This window comes from Chiloscyllium punctatum, chromosome 20 (assembly GCF_047496795.1).
Source record: "Chiloscyllium punctatum isolate Juve2018m chromosome 20, sChiPun1.3, whole genome shotgun sequence".
Lineage (NCBI taxonomy): Eukaryota > Metazoa > Chordata > Chondrichthyes > Orectolobiformes > Hemiscylliidae > Chiloscyllium > Chiloscyllium punctatum.
This window is the reverse complement of record NC_092758.1, coordinates 7,578,163-7,602,838: the sequence shown is the minus strand read 5'-3', so window position 1 is coordinate 7,602,838 and position 24,676 is coordinate 7,578,163. Positions and strand designations below refer to the sequence as shown.

General features: G+C 39.3%; 1 protein-coding gene across 1 annotated transcript in view; it reads left to right on the top strand.

Annotated features, from left to right (window-relative positions):
* The window catches only part of LOC140491848 (protocadherin alpha-C2-like), a 266,315-nt gene extending 258,140 nt beyond the window's left edge, over positions 1-8,175 (top strand). Inside the window, exon 5 of the mRNA XM_072590253.1 lies at positions 6,768-8,175. Within this exon, the coding sequence (XP_072446354.1) occupies positions 6,768-7,045 (278 nt within the window). The 3' untranslated portion in view covers positions 7,046-8,175. The remainder of the gene's footprint in view (positions 1-6,767) is intronic.
* Positions 8,176-24,676: the final 16,501 nt, after the last annotated feature.

Sequence of the window (24,676 nt, the reverse complement as noted above, 5' to 3'; positions counted from 1 at the left end):
GTACCATGGGCTTTTATCATATAAAGTAGTTTAATGTATGATACCTTATCAAATGTATTCTGGAAATCCAGACATATTACACCCACTGTTTCCTCTTTATCTATTTTGCTTGTTACTTCCTTAAAGGATGCTAATAAATTTGTCAGATATGATTTCCCCTTCATGAAATCATGCTGACTGTGCTTGATTATACAATGTATTTCTAAATGCTCTAAGGTTTACATGCTTTATTTTAGATTTACTTTCCTAATGGCAGATCTTAAGCTAAGTAACCAATAATCACCTTTTTTTTGTCTGCTTTTCTTTTCAAAAATGAGTGTTTCACTGACAGTTTTATAGTCCACTAGAACTTTTCCAGGATCTAAAAATTTTTCGGCAATTACTACCAGTGCATCCACTATCTTGGTAGCTATCTAGATGCATTCCATAACGTTCAGGAATCATGTGGGTCTTCAGCCTCATTAGTTTCCCGAGCATAGTTTTGCTGGAGATACTCTGTATTTATTTCCTCTCTCACTTTTGACCCTTGATTATTTAGTATCATTGGAATGTATTAGTATCTTCTACACTGAAGACTAATCCAAAGTATTAATTCATCTTTTCTGCCATTTCATGGTTCCAATTATTATTTCCTCAGCCTTATTCTATAAGGAATTTATGTTCATGTTGGGTGAGGATTAGAATTGGTAATGCACTTGGTTGGATTCTTATCCATTCAGGCATGGTCAGATAAACATTTAAAAATGCTTCTCTTCCTGCTCTTTGATCATCACCATTGTGTTCCTCGATGATCTAAACTTTCTTTCCAAATGTCTCCTTTAATTATCCTATGCACAAATACAGCATTGATTTCCATATGACCTTTGATGACACTCAGCTCGACCTCACCACCAATTCTCTCAACCCTTTCTCTATCTTAAAGTCAGGCTGTTGTTCAGCACCTGGTATTCAATGTGCCAAAAAATAATGCAGTCAAATAATGAGAAGACTAAAGCCACTACCATTGGGTCCCAACATAAAACTCAATTTCTTTCTCACTGAACTCAGTCACCTCCCTTGAGACTGTCTGAGGCCAAACCAGATAGCTCACAATCTTTCTTTCATAGTTGAGTCCAGTATATTTTACACATCCATGCAATCTCTAAAACTGTCTCCCTTCATGCCAATAATATGACCCAATTCTAAACCTGCTTAAGCGCATCAGGTGCTAAAATTCACCATGCACATGTTATCTCTTTATTTGACGATTTCAAAGTCAGTTAGGAGAAAGTGAGGACTGTAGATGCTGGAGATCAGAGCTGAAAAATGTGTTGCTGGAAAAGCGCAGCAGGTCAGGCAGCATCCAAGCAGCAGGAGAATTGACACTTCAGGCATAAGCCATTTCAAAGTCAGGTGAGCACCAGATATGAGAACTGCTTCTTATCTGCTGTTATCAGATTTATGAATGGACCGCTCATAAATTGGATCTTTCTCTGCACCCTGTCTGTCGCTGCAACACGATATCCTACATTCTGTTCTATTACATTGATATACTTATGTAAGGTATGATTTGTCTGAATAGCTCACAAAACATTGCTTTTCATTGTATCTCACGAATTACCTCTGCAATTGCTGTTCTACATAGTATTCTATTTAAGCAATACCTAGAATTCAATATTTTCTCATCTGACCAGCCATTTCCACTTCAATCAGGATCTGAAAAAATATGATGTCAATCAAAAAATTAGATTTGTCACATCAGGAAAAAGAAAAATCTGATTTGGTGCGTAAGGTTTTAACAACTAGATGAATATCTCGCAGGTGAGCAGTGAGTGACTTAGTTCTGCATATTAACATCTAATTACTTCATAATCTTACCTCATTTATATGCAGCTTGCTACTTTCCCAGGCAGTGAAAAGAAACTAGATGGCCACAGTTCCTGACCTGAAACCCTGAGGAGGTACCTGGCAACTACAACTCACCTGTGTCTTCTCTAGGTGTCTACTTTGGGAAGCATTCTCAAACATCTCAGGGTACACTCTGTGGGTAGCAAAGGCCTGCAGCTTTAATCCATGGAAGTTGGCATTGGAAATGCGCCAGCCTCACCACACCTTCATGGTATATTTTTCACTCACACACAGCAGTTCAGCTCTTTGATTCTGCACTTCAGAGCTCACAAACATATTTTATTGCAGTGCTGCTGTCAGGGTGTTTTACAGACAGGAATAGACACCCACTTCATGAATTAGAACAGGGTGCATCTCAGGGCTCTGAGCTTGCTTTATTAACTTTCAGTCACTTTGCACTTACAGGAATGCTCATAGCATTGATGTTTTGCCTCACCTCACCTCACATTTTTCTGCGTTGCCACCTCATTTAGCAGTCAAAAGTTGAGAGTACTTCTGTCTAGCCTTGCCTTTTAGTGCAGATACAAAGACAGGCAGCTTATCATGTTTGCTGTCAATGATTAGTCAAGGGAGCTGATAGGTTGATATACATTAATGTCATATCTATAGCATGAAGAAAAAATGTGCGTTAACCAAATGGGCCATGTCTCAAAATCTAAGGAGATACTCCTCAGTCAGGGGGACTGTCACCAGCCAGGGGATATTGACACAGTGAGTAAAAGGCAGCATCTGATTTCAGTCCAGAGGTTTGGATAAAGTCAGTTAGCCACTTGGGGCATTCAGCTTCTGGAATTCCGATTTTTGTACTGTGAAAGTCCACAGAAATTGGTGAGAAACACATGCTTTTGAAAACTCAGGAACAACAGAAACCTCCAGTAGAAGTGGAGCAGTCTCTATACGTAGAGCTTACAGTGAAAAGTGCTCTCACGATGTGGCAAAATTGCAGGAGACCCGCAGCCATTCATCGTCCATACAATATCATGAAGATGAGAGAGGGACAGTGGTTCTATACTCTGTATGGAGGTGGGTATCGGAACACCATGACATGATGATGCCTAGCATATCTGCAATGTGATGCTTTCTTCCACAAGGGACATTGCAATCTGTAAAATGTCTCCTCAACATGAGATTCCCATGCTTGTCAGGTCTTGAGGTTTGCTGCAGTACAATACAGTTGTAAAAATTGTTTGGATGCTTTCCTCCAGATTGCTGGAGGTTGCAGTGAAGATGAGTGATAGATGGTGAGGATCTGTGAGAGCCAGGCTTGTACCCATTTGAAAAATGAAAATGTTCATCAGAAGGGACATCACATTCATCAACTTACGGCGCAGTATCATTGAATACAGCAAAGCTAGCAGCATTTGTCCAGCAAATACTTTCAATGGAACTATGTTGCATACTGTCGTCTGTCATTGATTGTCAATGTTTTGATACTGCAGAGACCAGCATCCCCTCTTTAATCATCACTGCAAATTCAGCTTCCTGGTCTGTTTTTTTTTGCTTTTCCTGTTGCTTCATTAAGGTAAAGGTTAGAAACTGGCGAAAGCTTTCACAGCATCGGATGCTCCCTCATTCAATCAGAGTGTTTCCAGCTGGCACAGGACCTATAGAAATAATAGCTGTTCAGCGATCGTGGCTGGAATATTGTGTTGTGAAAATGTGGCTAGCTTTACTGGCTTCATCCTTTTTGTGCAGCTAATTTGATCATGTAACTGTTGATGAAAAGTGAACATGAATTTATAATGTGATAACCTATTTGCAATGAAGTTTTAGCCATGGCACTTATGTCCCGTCTTGATATTTCCCTTTTCCTTCAACTTGCATTATGTTTAGGTGCAGTCCCAGGATCTGCAGCTGGAGTGGTGGGAATCTGGCCTATGGTGGAGCCTGCTGGCCTTGGAATTTTAGCTAGGTGACCCTTGGGGCATTTGTAGCTCAAGGGTCCATGCATGCTGAGAGTGTCCTGACAAGATGAGGAATACCCTTCTTGGGTTAGGTGTCCACAATGTTGAGGGTTGCAGGCAAGGTAGAAGTGGAGGGTCCTCTGGAATGTCCTGATGAAACATGTGATGGTCTGCATGTGGTTCCTTCTCCAGCTAGGCACTACCTGATGTCCTCTTCCCACCCTATCTCTTGCAAAAATGCCATCCCGTATTCCCAATTTCTCCGCCTCCGCCGTATCTGCTCCCAGGAGGACCAGTTCCACCATAGAACACACCAGATGGCCTCCTTCTTGAGAGACCGCAATTTCCCTTCCCACGTGGTTAAAGATGCCCTCCAACGCATCTCGTCCACATCCCGCACCTCTGCCCTCAGACCCCACCCCTCCAACCGTAACAAGGACAGAACACCCCTGGTGCTCACCTTCCACCCTACAAACCTTCGCATAAACCAAATTATCCGCCGACATTTCCGCCACCTCCAAAAAGACCCCACCACCAGGGATATATTTCCCTCCCCACCCCTTTCCGCCTTCCGCAAAGACCGTTCCCTCCGTGACTACCTGGTCAGGCCCACACCCCCCTACGATCCCATTCTGGCACTTTCCCCTGCCACCGCAGGAACTGTAAAACCTGTGCCCACACCTCCTCCCTCACCTCTATCCAAGGCCCTAAAGGAGCCTTCCACATCCATCCAAGTTTTACCTGCACATCCACTAATATCATTTATTGTATCCGTTGCTCCCGATGTGGTCTCCTCTATATTGGGGAGATTGGGCACCTCCTAGCAGAGCGCTTTAGGGAACATCTCCGAGACACTCGCACCAATCAACCAAACCGCCCCGTGGCCCAACATTTCAACTCCCCCTCCCACTCTGCCGAGGACATGGAGGTCCTGGGCCTCCTTCACCGCTGCTCCCTCACCACCAGACGCCTGGAGGAAGAACACCTCATCTTCCGCCTCGGAACACTTCAACCCCAGGGCATCAATGTGGACTTCAACAGCTTCCTCATTTCCCCTTCCCCCACCTCATCCTAGTTTCAACCTTCCAGCTCAGCACTGTCTCCTTGACTTGTCCAGACTTGTCTGACCTGCCTATCTTCTTTTCCACCTATCCACTCCACCCTCTCCTTCTTGACCTATCACCTTCATCTCCTCCCCCACTCACCCATTGTACTCTATGCTACTCTCTCCCCACCCCCACCCTCCTCTAGCTTATCTCTCCACGCTTCAGGCTCACTGCCTTTATTCCTGATGAAGGGCTTTTGTCCGAAACGTCGATTTCGCTGCTCGTTGGATGCTGCCTGAACTGCTGTGCTCTTCCAGCACCACTAATCCAGTATTTGGTTTTCAGCATCTGCAGTCATTGTTTTTAACTTCCTGATGTCACCCTGTCTCTGAATGAAAAAAGAGAACTTGGAATATGGTCAAAATCCTTCATTGCCTTATCACAAATCTTCCTGTTGTTCAGTAAAGTTAAGTTTTCACTGCTTTTTGGCTTTGAGCAAGTTGATGTTATTCAGTTGACTATATCATATAAAGAGGAAAGCACACATTTTTCCTCAAAAGTGAGAAGTGTTAATGTTTTGATGATTCCACATAGGTTACTATCCATGTTTTATAATGAATCTCAACATTCCTTTCAGTTTTTAGTGACATTTACCCCCGTGCCATGCAGCATTCTTCAGAAGGTTAGCTTTTTTTAATTTACTGGCATAACATGGGCATTGCTGTCTGGGCCAGCAGTTATTGCCCAATCCTCGTGGCCCTTGAGAAGGTGGTGGTGAGCTGCCTTCCTGATCTACTCCAGCCCATGTGCTGCAGATTAACGCACATTGCCATTAGGGATGGAATTCCAGGATTTTGACCAAAGAATACTGAATGAATACGTTTCTAAATCAGGATGGTGAGTGATTTGGAGGAAAACTTGCAGGTGATGGTGTTTCCATGTATCTCCTGCCCTTGTCCTTCTTAGCACTCACGGTGATTTTGGAAGGTGCTGTCTCAGGATGCTTGGTGAATTCCTGCAGTGCATCTTGTTAGTAGTACACACTGCTGCAACTGAATGTTGGTGATGAAGGTCATGATGCTTGTGGATGTGACACCATTCACACAGGCCGCTTTGTCCTGTTAGTTTCAAGCTTTTTGAGTGTGGTTCAGGCTACATTCATCCAGGGAGGTGGGGAGTATTCCATCAGACCCCCTGACTTGTGCTTTATAGATGGTGGGCAGGCTGTAGGGAGTCAAGAGATGTATTACTCGCTGCAATACTCCTAGCTTCTGACTTGGTCTTGTAGCCACTGCATTTATATATCTAGTCCAATTGAGTTTCTGAGTGAATGGTAACCCCCCCCAGGATGTTGACAGTGGGGATTTCAATGATGATAACACCATTGAATGTCAGTGAGCTGTGGTTAGGTTTTCTCTTATTGGAGATGTCATTGCCTGACTTTCATCATCTCCAATCAGGAAAAGCTTCATTCTCGTCAATCAAGGAGTAATATTAGACATTACAATGACACTTAACTTGGTATCAAGTATGAAATGAGTTCGATGACTGTTAACTTGTATGAACTCTGTTATATCTGGTTCAAATGAGTCATTTATTACCCATAAGAATAGGAGAGTCATGATAAGCAGAGAAGGTTTATAAATGAACACTTAATAGTTAGTTACTTTATATGAAAGTCTCTTGTGAGATCTGAGATGTAAGAGTAAGTACACATTGCTACGTTGACTTTTACACTGAACTTGCAACTGGAACTGGAACTGAATTAGAATTAGAACTGGCTAACTTCTCCCAGGAATATCGTTTATTTCCTGATGGGTGGAACTTTTTGCATGATGCTAGTTACCACTTTCAGTTTATGATTGTTTTATGCAACAATCTGTTGTCTTCAGATTATGATCATTGTGTTCATGTGAGTTTTATTTTACAGATGTAGACTACATTAAAGCATCTCCAGATCTGGAAGATGGTTTACCTACCTGGGCTCCCAGGTTTGGATCACAGCATGTTGAAAACTTAGAACCCGATGAGTACCAGTCTAACATTTACATGGGAGGCACTCCAGTCATGCTGTCCAGCAAACAGGATCAAGTTGTCAAGCAGGATGGGCAGCATTCTGCCTCGTCGACTAAAAAGAAGAAGAAGCGCACTAAACGATCAGAAAAGCGAGAAAGCAAATCTACCAAGGAGGAACCAGAAAATGAGTAATGCCACTTGCCATGGCAAGCTAGTAACTCTCAGTAACCAGGTCAGATCACAAGTTAGGCACAAGGGTTCTGTAAATTCAATTTAATGTCACATTTGTAAAAGGTATTGTTGTGTGTCCACAAATTTTAATTTGTTTGACTTGGATGTTTTATAATTCTAGTTAAAGTGTTTTATTTAGCATTGCTCCACTTCTTATGTCAAACAACTTTAATTTCTTCTCTGTTCAACTGTAACCACATGAAAGTCAACAGCAAAAGTAATGTATAAAAACAATCTGCTAACATACAGTCTAAGCCAACACCTTTTTGTGAAATATGTATTATTAATTTTTACACCCTTAGTGTCGTATCTCAAGGTCTGACCGCAGAACAGTTTAACTGTACTATACATGTTTAAAGTGAAAAATTATATATGATGTCAGTGAATATTGATTAAATCTTGAAATAACCAGCTGAGGAAACAATCAAAATTCACCTGAGATGAGTGAAAACAAATGTACGCAAAATCTGAAAGCTGTGTTAAACAGTGCTTATTTCCAGTGCCAATGCATAAAGAGTTTTATTCCACAGGAATCTGAATGAAACAGTTCTTGAATCAATGCATGTCATGCCAAACTAGTGGCTGCAATTTCTCCATGTCTCAATAAACTGTGACTTGGATTGAAGAACAGCATGTATTTGCCATTACTTTTGTGGTATTTAAACATCTGACAGTTGGAGATATTTTCCTCTCTATGTAAAGTTAGAGAGAATAATCTGACTGAATTATTATGAAAACTTGGAAACAAAATGAATGAAATTTCTTTAAGTACACATTCAGAGCAAAATGCACCTTTGTGTATCTGACAGAATGGGGGAGAAACAGTAAGCTGGCTTCAGCTACTCGCTTTAGCTAGGTTAGTCTGTTACTGCTTAATATTCATTTGAAGCATTTTGTACATTATTGACATTGGAAATCATAAAAATACTTCAATTTTGTCCCCATCACCTGTGGCCAACTATGCATTTTTGTTACATTTGTACCAAAGGTGGCTTTCTTTCTCAATCACTTCTAATGTAACCTTTTATGCTTAGTTTATTTTCAGATGTATTCTGTTTTTGCATGTGTAAGTAAATGTGATCCGGACAATCTTTACCATGTATGTGTTTTTAATGACTAATTATTTTAATTCTGTAGTGTTAAAGCTTTCTGCATACAGATGAGTGTCTTAACTAAAGTAGCTCTTTATTCAATCCTCAATATCCGTGCATCTACAATTTTGTCACACTGTTTGCAACTATGTGAGAAAAGAATTCAGCCTTATGGAGCTGAATGCAAATTCCTAGCTGGTGTTTTTGTTCAACAACAAAACCCTTAAAGTAAGTAAATATCTCAGGCCACAAACAGGCACTTTATCGAGCTGACACAAGCCAAAGAAGGAGAAATTAGGAGGGTTAGATAAAAGCGTGTTAACAACATAGGTTTTAAGGAAGATCTGAGCAGTGGCAGATATTGAGATATTGAGCATTTTAGGAAACAAACTGCATAGCTTAGAGTTATGGCAGTTTGAAACTATGAATCATTAGTTGTAGGATTTGAGTGAACATTGCAGAAAAGGCCAGAGGCCAGTTGTTCCAACTGTTATGGGACTAAAATATGTCAGATAAATAGAGAGAGTGAGAACACATAGGGATTTGAATACAAAGTAGAGGATTTTAAAATTGAAGCACTGTTGGATCAATAACCTAATTAGATCAGCATTCACAAGAATCACGGATGAATAAGACTGGTTAGTCTGTAAGCATCAGAATTTTTAATTAAGTGAAGTATATCTTCTCCAAACCATGCTTCATTCATCTTTTATGGGTACAAAATGTAGTTTATTTAAGATTACCAGAAATATTTCCTAATATAAGCAATGTCCACAAAACAAAACGCAGTTAAAAGTTTTTGTATTAACACAGTCAAGTCAACTCCCTGGGAATTCAATTACACCGAAAAATGTTACGTGCTGTATTGACCTGATGCCGTCTCACTTCGCTTCTGTTTCCATGAACAAGCCAGTTATGTAGGAAAATGTGACATTTTCCAAGTAGTCCCATCAATGGGTGCAGAGCACAATTTTATTGGTTGCCATTTTGCAAGAATCCTGTTCTCTTCATAAAAGTATATGAAATGGGAATGTGTGTAGGCTGCATAGTCCTTAAATTCGACTCCACTATTCAATAAAATAATGATTGACCTTTTACTTCAATCCTATCCTATGCACAATCCATTTAGAACCTCCATTCATTTCTCCCATAATATTCCACCTTTTATTACATGTTTACTATAACATGAAATTGGGAAGATTATCTCTAATTCATATTAAAGCAAAATACTGCGGATGCTGGATATCTAAAACAAATGCAGAGAAAATCAGCAGATCTGGTAGCATCTGTGCAGAGAGAAAGGCTTTGAAATGCCTTAATTAATTGTACTGCTTACTGAATCAATGGACAGACAAAATGGAGGAAAAACAGAAACTATAATGCCTTCTTAAAACTTAGAGGTATTGTGCACGCACAATTTCAGCACATCATAATGCTTTATCATGCATTTCTGAGTTTCTCTTGAGTATTGAAATAAAAACTATAATAACAACTTACATTTATATGGCATTTTTAACATAGTAAAAAATAACACGGCATTTCACAGGACTGTTATCAGCAACATGTAACACTAGCCGCTTATGGATATTGTCTGAAACTTACTAAAGAAAGATAAATTGGTAAAGAAGTGGAAAGGCTTAGTGAGTGAATTCCAGAGTTTGAAGCTAAGGCAACTGAACACATTGCCAACTTTCAAATCAAAAATGCACAACGCCACAGTGATTTGAAAACCAGAGTAAGAATTTTGGAAAATTGGGAGTTATGGGTTCTGGGAAGCAATGCAGATCAATGAACAGAACAACAATAAATTAACCAGACCTAAGAATATAATAAATAGGAGCAGGGGTAGACCATGAAGCTGCACAAACAAACTTGAAAGGGTTCAGAAAACCCTTCCAGGGTTGGAGGATTTGAGCTATAGGGTGAGGCTGAACAGGCTAGGGCTGTTTTCCCTGGAGCGTCAAAGGATGAGGGGTGACCTTATAGAGGTTTACAAAATTATGAGGGGCATGGATAGGGTAAATTGGCAAAGTCTTTTCCTTGGGGTCAGGGAGTCCAAAACTAGAGGGTATAGGTTTAGGATGAGAGGAGAAAGATATAGAGAGACCTAAGGGGCAACGTTTTCACGCAGAGGGTGGTACATGTATGGAATGAGCTGCCAGAGGGAATGGTGGAGGCTGGCACAATTGCAACATTTAAGAGGCATTTGGATGGGTATATGAATAGGAAGGGTTTGGAGGGATATGGGCCAGGTGCTGGCAGATGGAAATAGATTGGGTTGGAATATCTGGTCGGCATGGACGGGTTGGACCAAAGGGTCTGTTTCCATGCTGTACATCTCTATGACTCTATAACTCCAGTCATCATGGGGCGGCACAGTGGCTCAGTGGTTGGCACAGTGGCTCAGTGGTTAGCACTGCTGCCTCACAGCACCAGAGACCCGGTGTTGATTCCAGCCTTAGATGATTGTCTGTGTTGTGTTTGCACATTCTCCCCATGTCTGCACGGGTTTCCTCCAGGTGCTCTGCTTTCCTCCCACAGTCCAAAGATATACAGATGAGGTGAATTGGCCTTGCTAAATTGCCCATAGTGTTCTATGATGTGTAGGTTAGGTGCATTGGTCTGGGGTAAATGTAAGGTAGTGGAATGGGTCTGGGTGGGTTACTCTTCAGAGGGTCAGTGTCGATTTGTTGGGCCGAAGGGCCTGTTTCCACATTGTAGGGATTCCAGATGTAATACCATGCGAGTTAGGATAGGAACAATATGGCTTTTCACATCAGTTCAAGCTTATTAAGAATGGAGAATAGGAGGCCAAGCAAGAGAACTTTATAATTGTCAAATTGACATTATTTGATGGCCATTCCTTGCTAATTCACTCAATTGTGAAAAAGGGCGTAAGAAGTTTCACTTTGTGATTTTCAAAAGTTAATCTCTGAGCATTCTTTTAGTGAAGGTTGATGGTTATTTTAAAACTATGTCTTTTGATTGGAATAAATCATCTTGAACAATTCCTTAGAAAATAGCTAAAATTAAAAATCATACAACACCTGGTTATAGTCCAACAGATTTAGAACACAGAACAAAGAACAATACAACGCAGTACAGGCCCTTTGGCCCTTGAGGTTGCGCTGACCTGTGAACTAATCTAAGCACATTCTCCCGAAACTATCCCATCATCATCCATATGCTTATCCAAGGAACACTAGCTTTTGAAGCACTGTTTCTTCTTCCACAACCACCTGAGAAAGAAGCAGCACTTTAAAAACTAGTATTTCCAAATAAACCTGTTGGGCTATAACCTGGTGTTGTGTGTTTTTTTTAACTTTGTCCAACCTAGTATAACACCAGTGCCACCAAATCTTACAAAAATAGCAGTATTTTTGTCTTCTGACCTTGCTAGCTTCTGACATCCATGTCCAGTGATGTCTGTATAATGAGAAACAATGTAATGAAAACAACCTTCCAACTTCTTTCCTTCTCCAGTTTCACCAACCTTGTTCTCCACTGCTATTCAACTTCTCTCTGCTCCTTCCATTAGCAGAAAACACAGGAGAAGCAGACTGATTGGAGGAGCAGGTCCTTTCAAAATTTTTCAGTGACATGTATGGTGGGTTGGAGTGAGGGATTTTTCTTTTGCTTGATCATCCCTATGATTATTTTTCCTGGCTGATTTAGACATTATGGTCCAATTATGCGTTCTGTCCTCATACATTCTGAGCACTGATACAGACTCAGGAATGCTGAGAAAGTTGTTGACTCTGCAGCAACATAGCGGCATGCCTTCAGGAAAATAAGGAAAATAAATTGAGTTGTCTGGAAATTGTTATTTTAGATAAGAATAGTTATTTTGCATTTGGATCTATATTAAATTCAGATGGGTCACAGCTAATTTTGCACTTCGATTAGAAAAGCAATCTTAAATTGCGAATGTCTGAAACAATTCCTGAACACGAGAAACCTGAAATTATGCAGTCTGATAACAATCTATTCTCAAATTCTTTTCTCTACTAAAATAGTAGGATGCTGAGTTTTAGGCAAACACAATATATTACCTCTCAATTTCCTCAGTTTGACATTTAAAAGATTTTCTTCTGCTTTATAAATAGAAAGGTGACATGCACTTTCAATTTAATGAAAGGGAAATATTACAGTCCCTCTAGACAACAAATGACTGACAGTCGAGATAACAACCATGGTCAAAGACCTTACTTCTACTGCATTACCTACAAACTGCACAAGACAGAAAAATATAAGTCCCTATTGCCAGTTATATTATGCTACTGATCTGAAAACCACGAATTACAACTGATTGGAAATATTCACAAGCACTTTGTTACTCGCTACCACTTTTCCCTGAAATTGAATATTTGTATGATTTTTTTCTCTAAAGTTAACAAAATGGTTACCAAAGTATATGCATGTGTAAAATAAGCCTTTCTTTACCTGTTTTCTATGGTATATTTCCTTGAATTCATTTGATTCTATGCATTTCGGTAACACTTGATTCTTCTTACCAGTTCTTAAAGTACAAACACAGTGCTACTGCTTATCAAACATTTACCTCACACTTATGCTTGAGTGAATGCAAGAAAAAGTAACAGCTGTAAGTTAATATACTTGGGCACCAATGAAAGACTAGTTTTTTTTATTATTTACTTGTATGTGTATATCCTTGGAAGGCCAACTTTTGTTGCCCCTTTCTTATTGCCTTTAAACTGAGTTGCATGCTTGGACTATCAAAAGTCAATTGCTGTGGATCTATGCCACGACAGCAGACAAGTAGACTGGAAGGAAAAGAGCATCTGAAGTGTTATTCATTAAATTAAAAATACAATAACAATGATTCCAATTCGAGACCATCAAGTTACGTTGTTGGTATATTTCATCAACGAAGAATTGCAGCAGGAAATGTGAGATAGTGGCCCTTCTCCCTTCTTTCTTCCCAATCCCACTCCCGATTAGGTCTAGGCATAGGGGAATATGGGCTCTGAATTTCTTTCTGGCTCATATCCACTGCCACCCACCAACCATTCGGCCGTTTTAAAGAATCATTAACCCAAATATATCAGGGGAATTGTGATACAGAAACATGACGCTACATCAGGTAATTACATTGAACTTCTGTATTACTTCTGTTGAATATTGATTAATGTAAAGCAAAGAGGCTGCAAATCAGGATACAAGGGAATAGATGCATAAATAAGAAGCAAGTAAAATGTCAATAAACTACCAAAAAGAAACTTTGAAATATTTGTGATGAATCAGTTCACAATGCATTATTAGGTGAAACTCTCAAAGTTTGTCACGATCTCTATTTAGTTTAGTGCATATTGACAGAAATTCCAGATTACTGCATAACATTTGACCAAATCAGTTGCCCAATACAAAGGCACTGGTAATGCAATGTGTCCGCATGGTATTTCTGGAAACCACATTCCTACTTTACACCTTGAAAATTGGATAGCACCCTAAAGAATATTGATATGCTAATGTTTTCAAGAATAATTCAGGTGCTAAAGATCTCCACTTACATTTTGTTCTGAAGTTCAGAATAATCTATTATAATCAGTTAACTTTTATCATCATCTGTAGGTAATAACAAAGCATCTTTTTATAATTCATTATTAGAATGTCATCATGGCAGACTGGGTGAGAATTTACTGCCCATCCCAACTTGCCTACGAAAGTGGTGGTGAGCTGCATCCTTGAACCATTGTAGCTCATTTGGTGCAGAAACACCTGTGCTGCCATTAGTGGGAGAGTTCCTGGATTTCGATCCAGCAAGTCAGAATGGTAAGTAGCTTGGAGGGGCACTGGCACAAGTTAATATTCCTATGTATCTGTTGCATTTCTCCTTCTGCATGGGAGTATTCATGGATTTGGAACATGCTGTCGAAGGAGCCTTAGTGAATTTCTGCAAGACATCTTGGAGACAGGACAGAACAATGCGACTGATTGCTAGTGTTTGAGGGGTTCAGTGTTTACATATGTGTCAATCACATGAGTTACTTTGACCTGGATGGTGTCAAGCCTCTTGAGCTTTGTTGAAGCAGCATTATCCAGACAAGTAGGGATTATTCCATCACAGGAGAAAATGAGGACTGCAGATGCTGGAGATCAGAGCTGAAAATGTGTTGCTGGAAAAGCACAGCAGGTCAGGCAGCATCCAAGGAGCAGGTGAATCGACATTTCGGGCATGAGCCTTTCTTCAGGATTCCTGAAGAAGGGCTCATGCCCGAAACATCGATTCTCCTGCTCCTTGGATGCTGCCTGACCTGCTGTGCTTTTCCAGCAACACATTTTCAGCATTATTCCATCACATTCCCACATCATATGTTGGAGATGGTGAATAGGTTTTGCGCATCAGGAATTGGCTCACTGCTGGATTCCTAGCCTCTAACCTGCTGTTGTAGCCACAGAATAAATGTGACTATTGTAGTTCTGTTCCTGATCAATAGTAGCTCACAGGATGTTGATACTGGGATTATGCCATTCAATGTCAAGGGATGATGGTTATATTCTCTTTTTTTGAGATCATCATTGCATGGCATTGTGTAGAATTAATGCTTCTTGCCACTTGTCACCCCAAACATGGGTATTGTACAGGTCTTGTTGCATTTAGATAGTGACTGTTTCAGTATCTGAGGTGTCATGAATGGAGCTGAACATTGTGCATCATCAGCAAAGATTCCCACTTCTGACTTTATGATGGAGAATAAGGTCTTCATGACTTAGCTGAAGCTGGTTAGGGGCAGAACACCACCCTGTGTAACTCCTACAGACATGTCCTGCATCTGAGGTGACTGGTCTCCAACCACTCTAACCATTTTCTTTTGTGTGACTTATGATTCCACCCAGTGTGGGGTTTTGCCCTGATTCACATTGACTCCAATTTTGCTAAAGCTCTTTGATGCTATATTCAGTCAAATGTGGCACTGATGTCAAGGGCAGTCACTCTCATCACAACTGTGGAAATCAGCTCTTAAATGCATTTTTGGACCAAGGCTATGAAGGCAAGAACTGTGTGGTCCTGGTGGAACCCAAATTCGGTTTGGTGAGCATGTTATTGTTGAGCAGATATTACTTGATAGCATTGTTGATGGCACCTTTCATGTTTTTATTGATGATGGAGAATAGATTGAACTTGAATTGCTTTTTAAGTACAAGGCATATCTGGGCAATTTTCCACATAGTCAGGTAATTCCTGTGTTGTAACTGTACTTGAATAGTTTCACTGAATGTGCAGCAAGTTATTCAGCACTAGTCTTCAAGACTATTACAGCATTATTGGCAGGGTCCATAGTCTTTGCTGTATCTTGTGCCTGTAGCCCTTCTTGATATAATTTGGAGTTAGCTGAATTAACTTAAAACTAGCATCTGTAATGCTGGGGACCTCTGGAGCAAGCCAAGTTGGACCATTCACTTGAAACTGTTGACTGAAGGTTGTTGTGAATGTTTTAGCCTTACCTTTTCCAAAGATGTTCTGGGCTTTTCCATCATTGAGGATGGGGATATTTGTGGATCCTCCTTTTTCAGTGATTTGTTTAAATGTCCACCACCATTTGCAATCTAGAATTGGCAGAACTACAGAACGTAGATCTGATCTATTGGTTGCAGAATTGATCAGCCCTATGTACCATTTTCTGCTTGTGCTATTTTGCAAAAAGCCTTATTTTGTAGCTTCATCAGGTTAACTCTTCATTTTTGGGTAGGCCTGTTGCTGCCCCCAGCATTCTTTTCTGCACTCTTCGTTGAACCATTAAAATGACAAAGTAGTGGCTGCTATTTTTGACCAGCCTACAGGTTTCTGGGTTTCTTTCCAACTGCTGCAATGCAATTTCTTAGAACTTTACAGGCTCACAGCTTTTCTTTGGTTGGTATTTTGGAGGCATTGTGACAGTGAGCAATAAATCTCAGAGTACTCCAGACAGAATATCCACAACCATCGTTCTCAGGTTGATGATATTCATGCAAATTCTGTGTATGAAATGTTTTGTCTGTATTACTTCCTGATACAGCAAAATATTATTAAGAGGTACTGTACCTTTAAGAGATTTGAAAAGTCAGTCAGGACAAAGCACGCAGAGTCCGGAACAAGGTAACAATGTACCACTTGGTCAAAACAAATAGTTGGAGTTGGGTTGCTATGAAACAAAAGCAAATTCAAATTCAGCTAATCAGTTTAAATTATGTGATGTGAGTGTGGTGCTGGAAAAGCACAGCAAGTCAGTCAGCATCCTAGGAGCAGGAGAATGGACGTTTCGGACATAAGCCCTTCATGAAGAATGCTCATTCCCTAATGAAGGACTTGTGCGCAAAATGTCAATTCTCTAGCTCCTCGGATGCTGCCTGACCTGCTGTGCTTTTCCAGCACCACACTCTCAACTCTGATCTCCAGCATTTGCAATCCCCACTTTCTTCTAGTTTAAATTATGCCCCAAGATTACAAAATTCAATCAAGTTTTAAGTTAGTATTTTGACGATATTGAAACCAATGAGGCGATCAGATGTTTTGGGGTATAAAACTGGACATTTTAACAGTTGGGGGAGAACTGCCAAGCCACCAACAAGTACAGACTCCCAGCAGAACAGCTGTCTGAAAAGTACCTGTCGATGAGAAGTTTGCTCAGCAAAACATTGAAAAGAAGACAGAGGAAAATCTGCAGAGGAAGATACAAAGAGAAAATTTGACAATTAACTGGTTTGGAAAGTTGAATTTTTTAATAAAATTTTAATTGGGTTTTTTTAATCTGACTGGTATTGTAGAGTGGGAAGTACAAGAAATGTTTACCAGAAAGAAGTGTAAATAGTTGCTGGTTTTAATATTCTCTGCTGGACTTAAAGAATAAAGTTGTGAATTTTTACTTTAAGTACTGACCTCTTGGATAGATCTTTGTCTCTCGAATTTTAACAGACTACAGCATGAGGTGATTTTTTTTCTGTGTGGCTGGTTTAAAGTAGCAGAGGGTTTTACCCTGTATAATAACACAAAGTTCCAAGAATCTTCCTTACAGTAAACATGCTGATTTTTCTTGGTCTATTGGAGTTAGGCTCAGAGGCAGGAGAATGAGGAATTTGACAGTGGAAGCCATTGGCAGGGAAGTCTGAAGTGGATAGCCAGTTGAGTCAATTAAAGTCCACTTCCAGCTCTGCCAGTAAAAGCTCAAATCCTTTGGCCCCCTGTATTTTGGACACAGTAACCCCTGATGGATTCTTCCAATGGTGAGGACTGCCTAATGAGTGTTCCATGTCCCAGGTAGAGGACCCTTACTTCAACACTGCATCTGATTTGATATGAAAGTAACAACCTTCCATCACATTAGCCTCCCATCTCCAGCCACCCACGTAGAATTGCTTGGGGCAAGCCTTTTGCTCCATGCTTTCCCAAAGACACTAAGTTATCCTTGAGGATATCATGTCATGAAGGTGGACTCTCCCTGAATTTGAAGCTTCAGTACTGCTGCAGTTCATGGGCGGTACTGCGGAAGCAGCTGAGCTGCTAGCCTTTTAATTGGGCAAGAAGCTCTTGGCAGCAAGATACCCTGGCAGAATCCAAGGAGCAGGAAAATCGGCATTTTTGGCAAAAAGCCCTTCATCAAAAGCCTTCTCTCCACCCCTGAGGCTCCCTGCCTCATTCCTGATGAAGGGCCTTTTCCCCAAAATATTGATTTTCCTGCTCCTCGGATGCTGCCTGACCTGCTGTGCTTTTCCAGCACCTCTCTAATTTAGACTCTGATCTCCAGCACCTGCAGTCCTCACTTTCACCCTGGCAAAATACCACCCGCAGGAGTAGGATTGGCTCTCACTTTTGTCCTTGATGGCAAGAGATCACCATGCTTGGAAAATTTCAGCCCAAAATATCTGCCTTATTCTCTTATCTTTTGGTACTTAAAGCGAAGTATCCATAATTTCCCTGACTGTTTGCTCTATTATTTGAGATGAGGGGAATTATGGTGAGTATTGATGGGTGATACAAGCAAAGTTTGACAATTTGGTGATTCCAACTTTACAATTATTTGTCAGTTACTTCAAATACATCAACATTTAAATTCAGTGACATTCCAAGTTTCATGCAACCATCTGCCTGAAGACACAAAAATAAATCTATAACATATGCTTGCGTGACAAAGAGTGAAAATATTTATATCAATTAAATAAGATTCACCAGAGACTGCATTAAACATACTATCCCAACAACAATAATATAATCTGAATAGGTGTGATGAAATGTTGCAAAGTGTTTCACAAGACTATCACTAGAAAAATGTTTCACAATAAGCCATATATGTTTTATTAGGTCACATAGCCAATTTTTTGGTTGAAAGAGTAAGTTTTCTAAAGTTTCTTAAAGGAGTGCAATATAGAGAGGCAGAGGGAATTCCAGACCTGGGGCCAAGGCAACGGAAGACAGGACCACCATTGTTGAACTGATTTATTAGCATCACATGTGCCACAATGCAAAGTATTGTTTTTGCATGCTAATCAGACAAATCATATCTTATGTAAGTATATCATGGTAATAGAACAAAATTTAGAATATAGTGTTACAGCTGCAGAGAAGGTGTAGAGAAAGATCAACTGTAATATATGTGAGGTCCTATCGTAAGTCTGAAAACAGCAGGGAAGAAGATGACCTTAAGTCTGTTGGTATGTATTTTCAAACTTTTAGATGGAAGCCATTTGTCTCACCATATCTGTACCAGCTCTCAAAATGAGCATCGCAATTCTGCCATCCTTCCTCCATAACCCTGTGCATTATTTACATGTAAATAATTATCTAATGACTGGTTGAATTAATTAATTGAATCTACTTCCAGGCAGTGCATTAATGAGTCAAACCACAGGTTGTTTGAAGCAGATTTTTTCCTTCACACTTCATTCCTTCCTTTATAGATTCCTTTAAATCTGTGCCCATTTACTTTGATTAAGAGTGGAGTTCTGTCAAATCGCCTTTTCACATGTATATTGTCATGTGCACTCCAATGAGTTTGTAATGTTGCTTCTCAGTGCCATCATAGGTACTGGGTACCGAGATAGATACTTTTAATGTTGTCATAGAATTGACACATTAAAAACATAGATTAGCATGAAAATGTAGAGTTTAAACATCCAGAATGAGAATAAAAATTGTCCTTAAATATTCAAGTTATAATCCTTTTCCAACATGAGTCTGTGCCCGTCGGGCTTCAGAATATGAGGCTACGTTGCCTCCAGGAGCTGGCCTCCATCCAGGTCTCGCTCCGCCCCCACTCCAGGCTCTGGCTGCGACTTGCTTTGCTCCCCACTCAGGGATTTGGTCCGCGCTCGCTCTGCTGCTGCTCCAGGCTCCGGCCTCTCAGGGCTCCGGCTACGACTCTCTCTGCAAAATAAACTGTAGGGAACACGAGTCACACTTACATGGGCGCTACTTCACTGTAATTTATGGTTAAAATATGCTGACAAGGATGGATTATTTTCCAAAGAATCAAGCAGCATGCTCAATCATGCAAAATACAGTAATTATCCTTTGATTCTTCAAATAATTTCCAGCTATTTTAAGGATCTCTTGACCCTCCCCCTAAATTGTTCATTCCTTTACTTTTGAAAGGGAAGACAAGAGGATGCATAGAGAGATGCAGAAATGTATTTCACATATTTTACACAGCTAATTGCTTTAGTGCAAAACTTCAGTTTCAAAAGCTCATGTTTGCATGTGGATTATGCGTAAACACGTTCGCTTTGTGCACCAGCTATGCATTGCTATGCTTTTAGATTCCACTCAGAAGAAGAGCACTCAAGGGAATGCCACAGCATATAAATGTCCCTTTATGTTGCCGATATACTTCATCACCATATAAATCACATTAACCCTATTATTTTTAGGCAATTGTTCTGATTTATCAGTGTGCATGGGAAATGTTATGTGGAATGTATTAATGTATATTCACTTCAATCTAATGCTCTACCTTTTGGGTTTGTACAACAATAATAAAATCTGAACAGGCTTCGATTGTGAACTTGATCTGACCAATATTTTCATGTTAAGTCTGATATGAAATGCATTTGTGTAATGCTTTTATGAAGCATCACTTTTGAAACTAATGTTTTATTATTTACTTTGATCAATTCAAAGTGATCAATGAATAAGCAATATTTCCTTCTCTATATTTTCAGTTAAATATATGTCATTTAAAAGTATTTGGTACCCATTTATGAAACCAGGCAGAAAGAGACCTAAGGGTTATGGGGAACAGACAGGAAAGTGCAGTTGAGGTCACAACCAGAACATCAGTGATGTTATATAGATTGGATTGTAGTGTCTTTGTAATTATAATAGAATTTCCTGAATTTTGAAAGTTTGAGGGTCATTTTAAAATATTGTCCTTGAAAATTTACCTTTGTAAAGCATTTTTGTTTGTCATATACACAAAACAGTAAGTACAAACCACACTGTTGTAATTGCAGCATGGAAATGAATATATAAAGTACTGTCTTCAAAGTGACGACATTCATCATTTTTCTCTGATATCCAGTGGCGGTGACTGGAAGAGATTATATACCCTTCTGACCCATCAAAGCATGTTTGCAGTGTGAAAATACTCAAAATCTATAGATTATTAAACAATTTTCTTGACAAAAAGAAATCAAGATGGACCAGAACCAAAGATTTTCTGAATACCCTGGAAAGAAATCAGTTAAATTTCTGTGCTTGAAGGGTGCTGAGATGCAGATACTCCATTTAGTATAATGAAAAAAGCACATGTGAAAACTTTGCTCAAAAGTATGCACATGTTACTGGAATAAAAATGACACAATTAAATTAGTAATTTGCTTAGATAACATCACACAGTGTTCATATAGTTTTAGGAAACCAGCAAATAACATTTGTGTTTAAATCAATGCATTCTCTTATTCAAACAGATGAAACATACTTTATTTTATCATTGGTTCACTGTTAACGATTTATTAACAGAAGGCTAGTCGTCCTTCATTAAATTTTATACATTAGCAAGTTTTGAGAAGAGTTGTAGCTCAAGTTGAGGTTCTGGATGTAAGTTTGCTCACTGAGCTGGAAGGTTTGTTTTCAGATGTTTCATCACTCTCACTAGTGTCTTTACATACAGATGAGGACAACTGGGTCAACACATCCATCCCAGGACAAGCAAAACAAAAGCATGCAGGAGAATTCCCAGAAGCATTTCAACCACAATGCTATCAACAAACATATTGACTTGGATCCCATTTACCACTCTCGGAAAACAATCAGGAAATTATGTCACCTCAGGAAATGACATCATCACAGGAAATGATGTCACCAACTCAAGGAAACCTAAACACATAAATAAAATGCAGGCCAAGCCACCAGTGCTTCATTGGAGACTCACTGATAATGTTACCTAGTATGGCAATGAAACATCTGAAAACAAACCTTTCAGCTCAGCAAGCAAATTTACATCTACAAACTTTATATATTTTGATCTTGGGCTGTTTTAATATGAACCAATTGGTCCATGTGGACAAATGAGTTTTGTGTGCTTAGGAAGAGTATCACTAGATGCTCAAATTGAAAATAAAAATGCACATGATGGAATAACAGAAATTCAAAATATATCAGGATAGTGACAATCCTTTAAAATCCTAAAGTTTTGTTTGTTTGCCTTGCTTGTAAAACTTACCAATTTCATTTTTTATTCTGGTGCGAAATGTAATTATTTTTGTTCATAATCAGAACACTTTATCCTTCTTACTTCAGGCACTTCTAAATTACAATCACGTACAACATTAAAAAAATGAGATTTTTTCAAATACTTGAAACGATAGAGTTGTTAAACTGGGGAGAGGTTTAAACTGGGTGATTTGGGAGGGAGGTACAGCAGTTTGGAGGGGAGCAAGGGAATGAATAATTCTAGCCTCTCAAGGGATGTTTTTACCTGGAACTCATTTTGCATCTTGACATATTTTTAATGAACCTTTCCCTGTAAACTTTGCAATTGATCTTTTTTTCTGAAATAATTAGACACTTACACCATGCAATAATGTCTGCAACAAAATATTATTTTAAAATGCTCGATGTATATACATTGCCTTGTCTTGACAAAAGAAACCCATATAATCAGAGGCCTTCGGCAAAACAGTACAATTCTTCTGTACATCAGATCACTGCATGTGAAGTCACTGGAACCTATTAGTATACTAAAGGAACTGTGCATGTGAAGAATAATCTCAAGAAAGACTTGTTTCATAATATATTCAAGCATTTATGATAGATATTTAATGAAACATTGATATGTCACGCTGATGTGTTTTGTGTTTTGTGATCAAAAAATCTCCATCTGTTAAAATAATATCCTGATGGATAGATTGTCTATGCAGAAGACATCAAATTCAGACATAAAATCACTCATCAAGCATATTACTGGATGCGGATAGTATTTATGGCTGTCTTCTCGAATTATCTCCTAAATCCTTGGTCAGGCATTAGCCTGTTGCGAGCTGACAGATTAGAGGAAGAGAGGGGATGAAGGGATTTCATTGCAAGCCTTCACAACAGTGTAAGTAGCCTCTTAGCTTTGTCAAAGATTTGCATCAGAAAAAGCTAGTTGGTTTCCCCAGAGTTGTTCAGGGGAAGGTGAGGGCCAAATATAACTTTTACCTTAGAAACAAGGTGAGAGTGTGGAAGACAATTAAATGCTGACTTAATTTATTTCACATTCTAAACTTATACATTTTATGCAATATAAATAACTTGTAATTGGTTAATGCCTTCAGCATAACAAAATATCACAAATCTCTTGGAAGCAAGATAAAACAAAATATCATACTGAAGCACAGTAGGAAATATTGAGGTAGACAGGTTTGGCCAAAGCAGAAGACTTTCGGCAATGTTTTAAAGGAGAAAAGTGAAGAAGAGTGACAGAGAATTCTGGAGTTAAGGGACTAAACATCAGAAATAGGGGAGCAATTAAAATAGTGGATGCTCAAGAGTCAAAGTTGCATGAATGTCAATATCCTAGAGGACTGTGGGATATTCAGCTTGCCCCCACTCTGCTACTATTTCCCCATGGCCTGTTTTATTTTTGTTTCCCCTTCACGTGCTAATCTAATTCTCCTTTGAAAACCACAATGAAATTTTCTTTCATGACCCTTTCATACAGTGCATAACCTAAACAAATCTTTCTTCAAGTTGCTTTTGTTCTTTTTTAGCCAATCATCAAAAGTAGCATTTTGGTTCTTGGTACTTTTGCCTGTAGCATCAGTTTCCACCAAGCTACTTTCTCTAAACCCGGTATGAATTTAAATAGCATTAACAAATCTCTTATAAATCTGCTCTATCTCAAATGGCAACAATTTCAGTTTTTCCAACTGATCTAATTAAATGAAGTCCCCCACCTTTTGAATTATTTTCATACATCTTCCACAGCAACAGGATGCCACAGTGGCTAGTGGTTAGCACTGTTGCATCACAGTGCCAGAGACTTGGGTTTGATTCCAGCCTCAGGCAATTGTCTGTGTTGGGTTTGCATGTTCTCCCTGTATCTGTGTTGGTTTCCTCTTGGTACCCTGATTTCCTCCCACAGTCCTAAGATGTGCAGGTGAGACCGATAGGCCATAGTGTCCATAAATTGCCCATAGTGTCCAGGGATGTGAAAACTAGGTGGATTAGCCACATGAATTCAGGGTTAGAGGGAAATAGTAGGAGGGTGGGTCTGGATTTGATTCTGTTTGGAGGAGCAGTGTGATTCAATGGGTCAAATGGCCTGCCTCCACATTGTATGAATTCTATTCTATGATCTTTTCTGCACCCTTTCTAAAACAATTATATCCTTCCTAAAGCATGCTGCCCAAAACTGGGCACAATTCTTCAATTGAAGCCTAAGTAGCATGTCATAAAGTTCAAACTAACTTACTTGTCTTTGTTATTTATTTTGCCATTTATAAATTATAGGATCCATTATGCTTTTAAACTACTTTATCAAACTGTCCAGCCACCTTCATTATTGTGTGCACATCGAACCCTGCCCCATCCCTGTCCCCTTTTTTCCAGCATCCCTTTAAATTTGTATCCTTTATTTTCTATTGTCCCGGATTGGTCATTCTCCTAAAATGTATCATTTCAGTGCATTCAATATCAGCTATTACATTCTGCCTATGCAGGGAAATCATTAAATCTTGATGTTCAGAGGATTCATGTGTTCTTGTATACAAATTACAGAAGGCTAAAATTCATAAATAATTTGGAAGTCAAATGTTATGTTGACCTTTATTGCAAGGGAATTGGATTACATGAGTAAGTACAATACAGCTTTATAGTGAGATGACAACTTGAATATCTTGTGCAGTTTTATCTCTGCACCAAAAGACAGATTGAAAGGCAGAACAACAAAGTTCGATAGATAGGTCAGAGAAGCTCAATGATCCTTGTGGATTACTCCTGCCCTTATTATTTAGTTTGTTACATTCAAATGACAAGGAGAAGCAGAAGTGTAGAAGTCCAAAAATTGGCAAGTCATGTTGCAGGTGT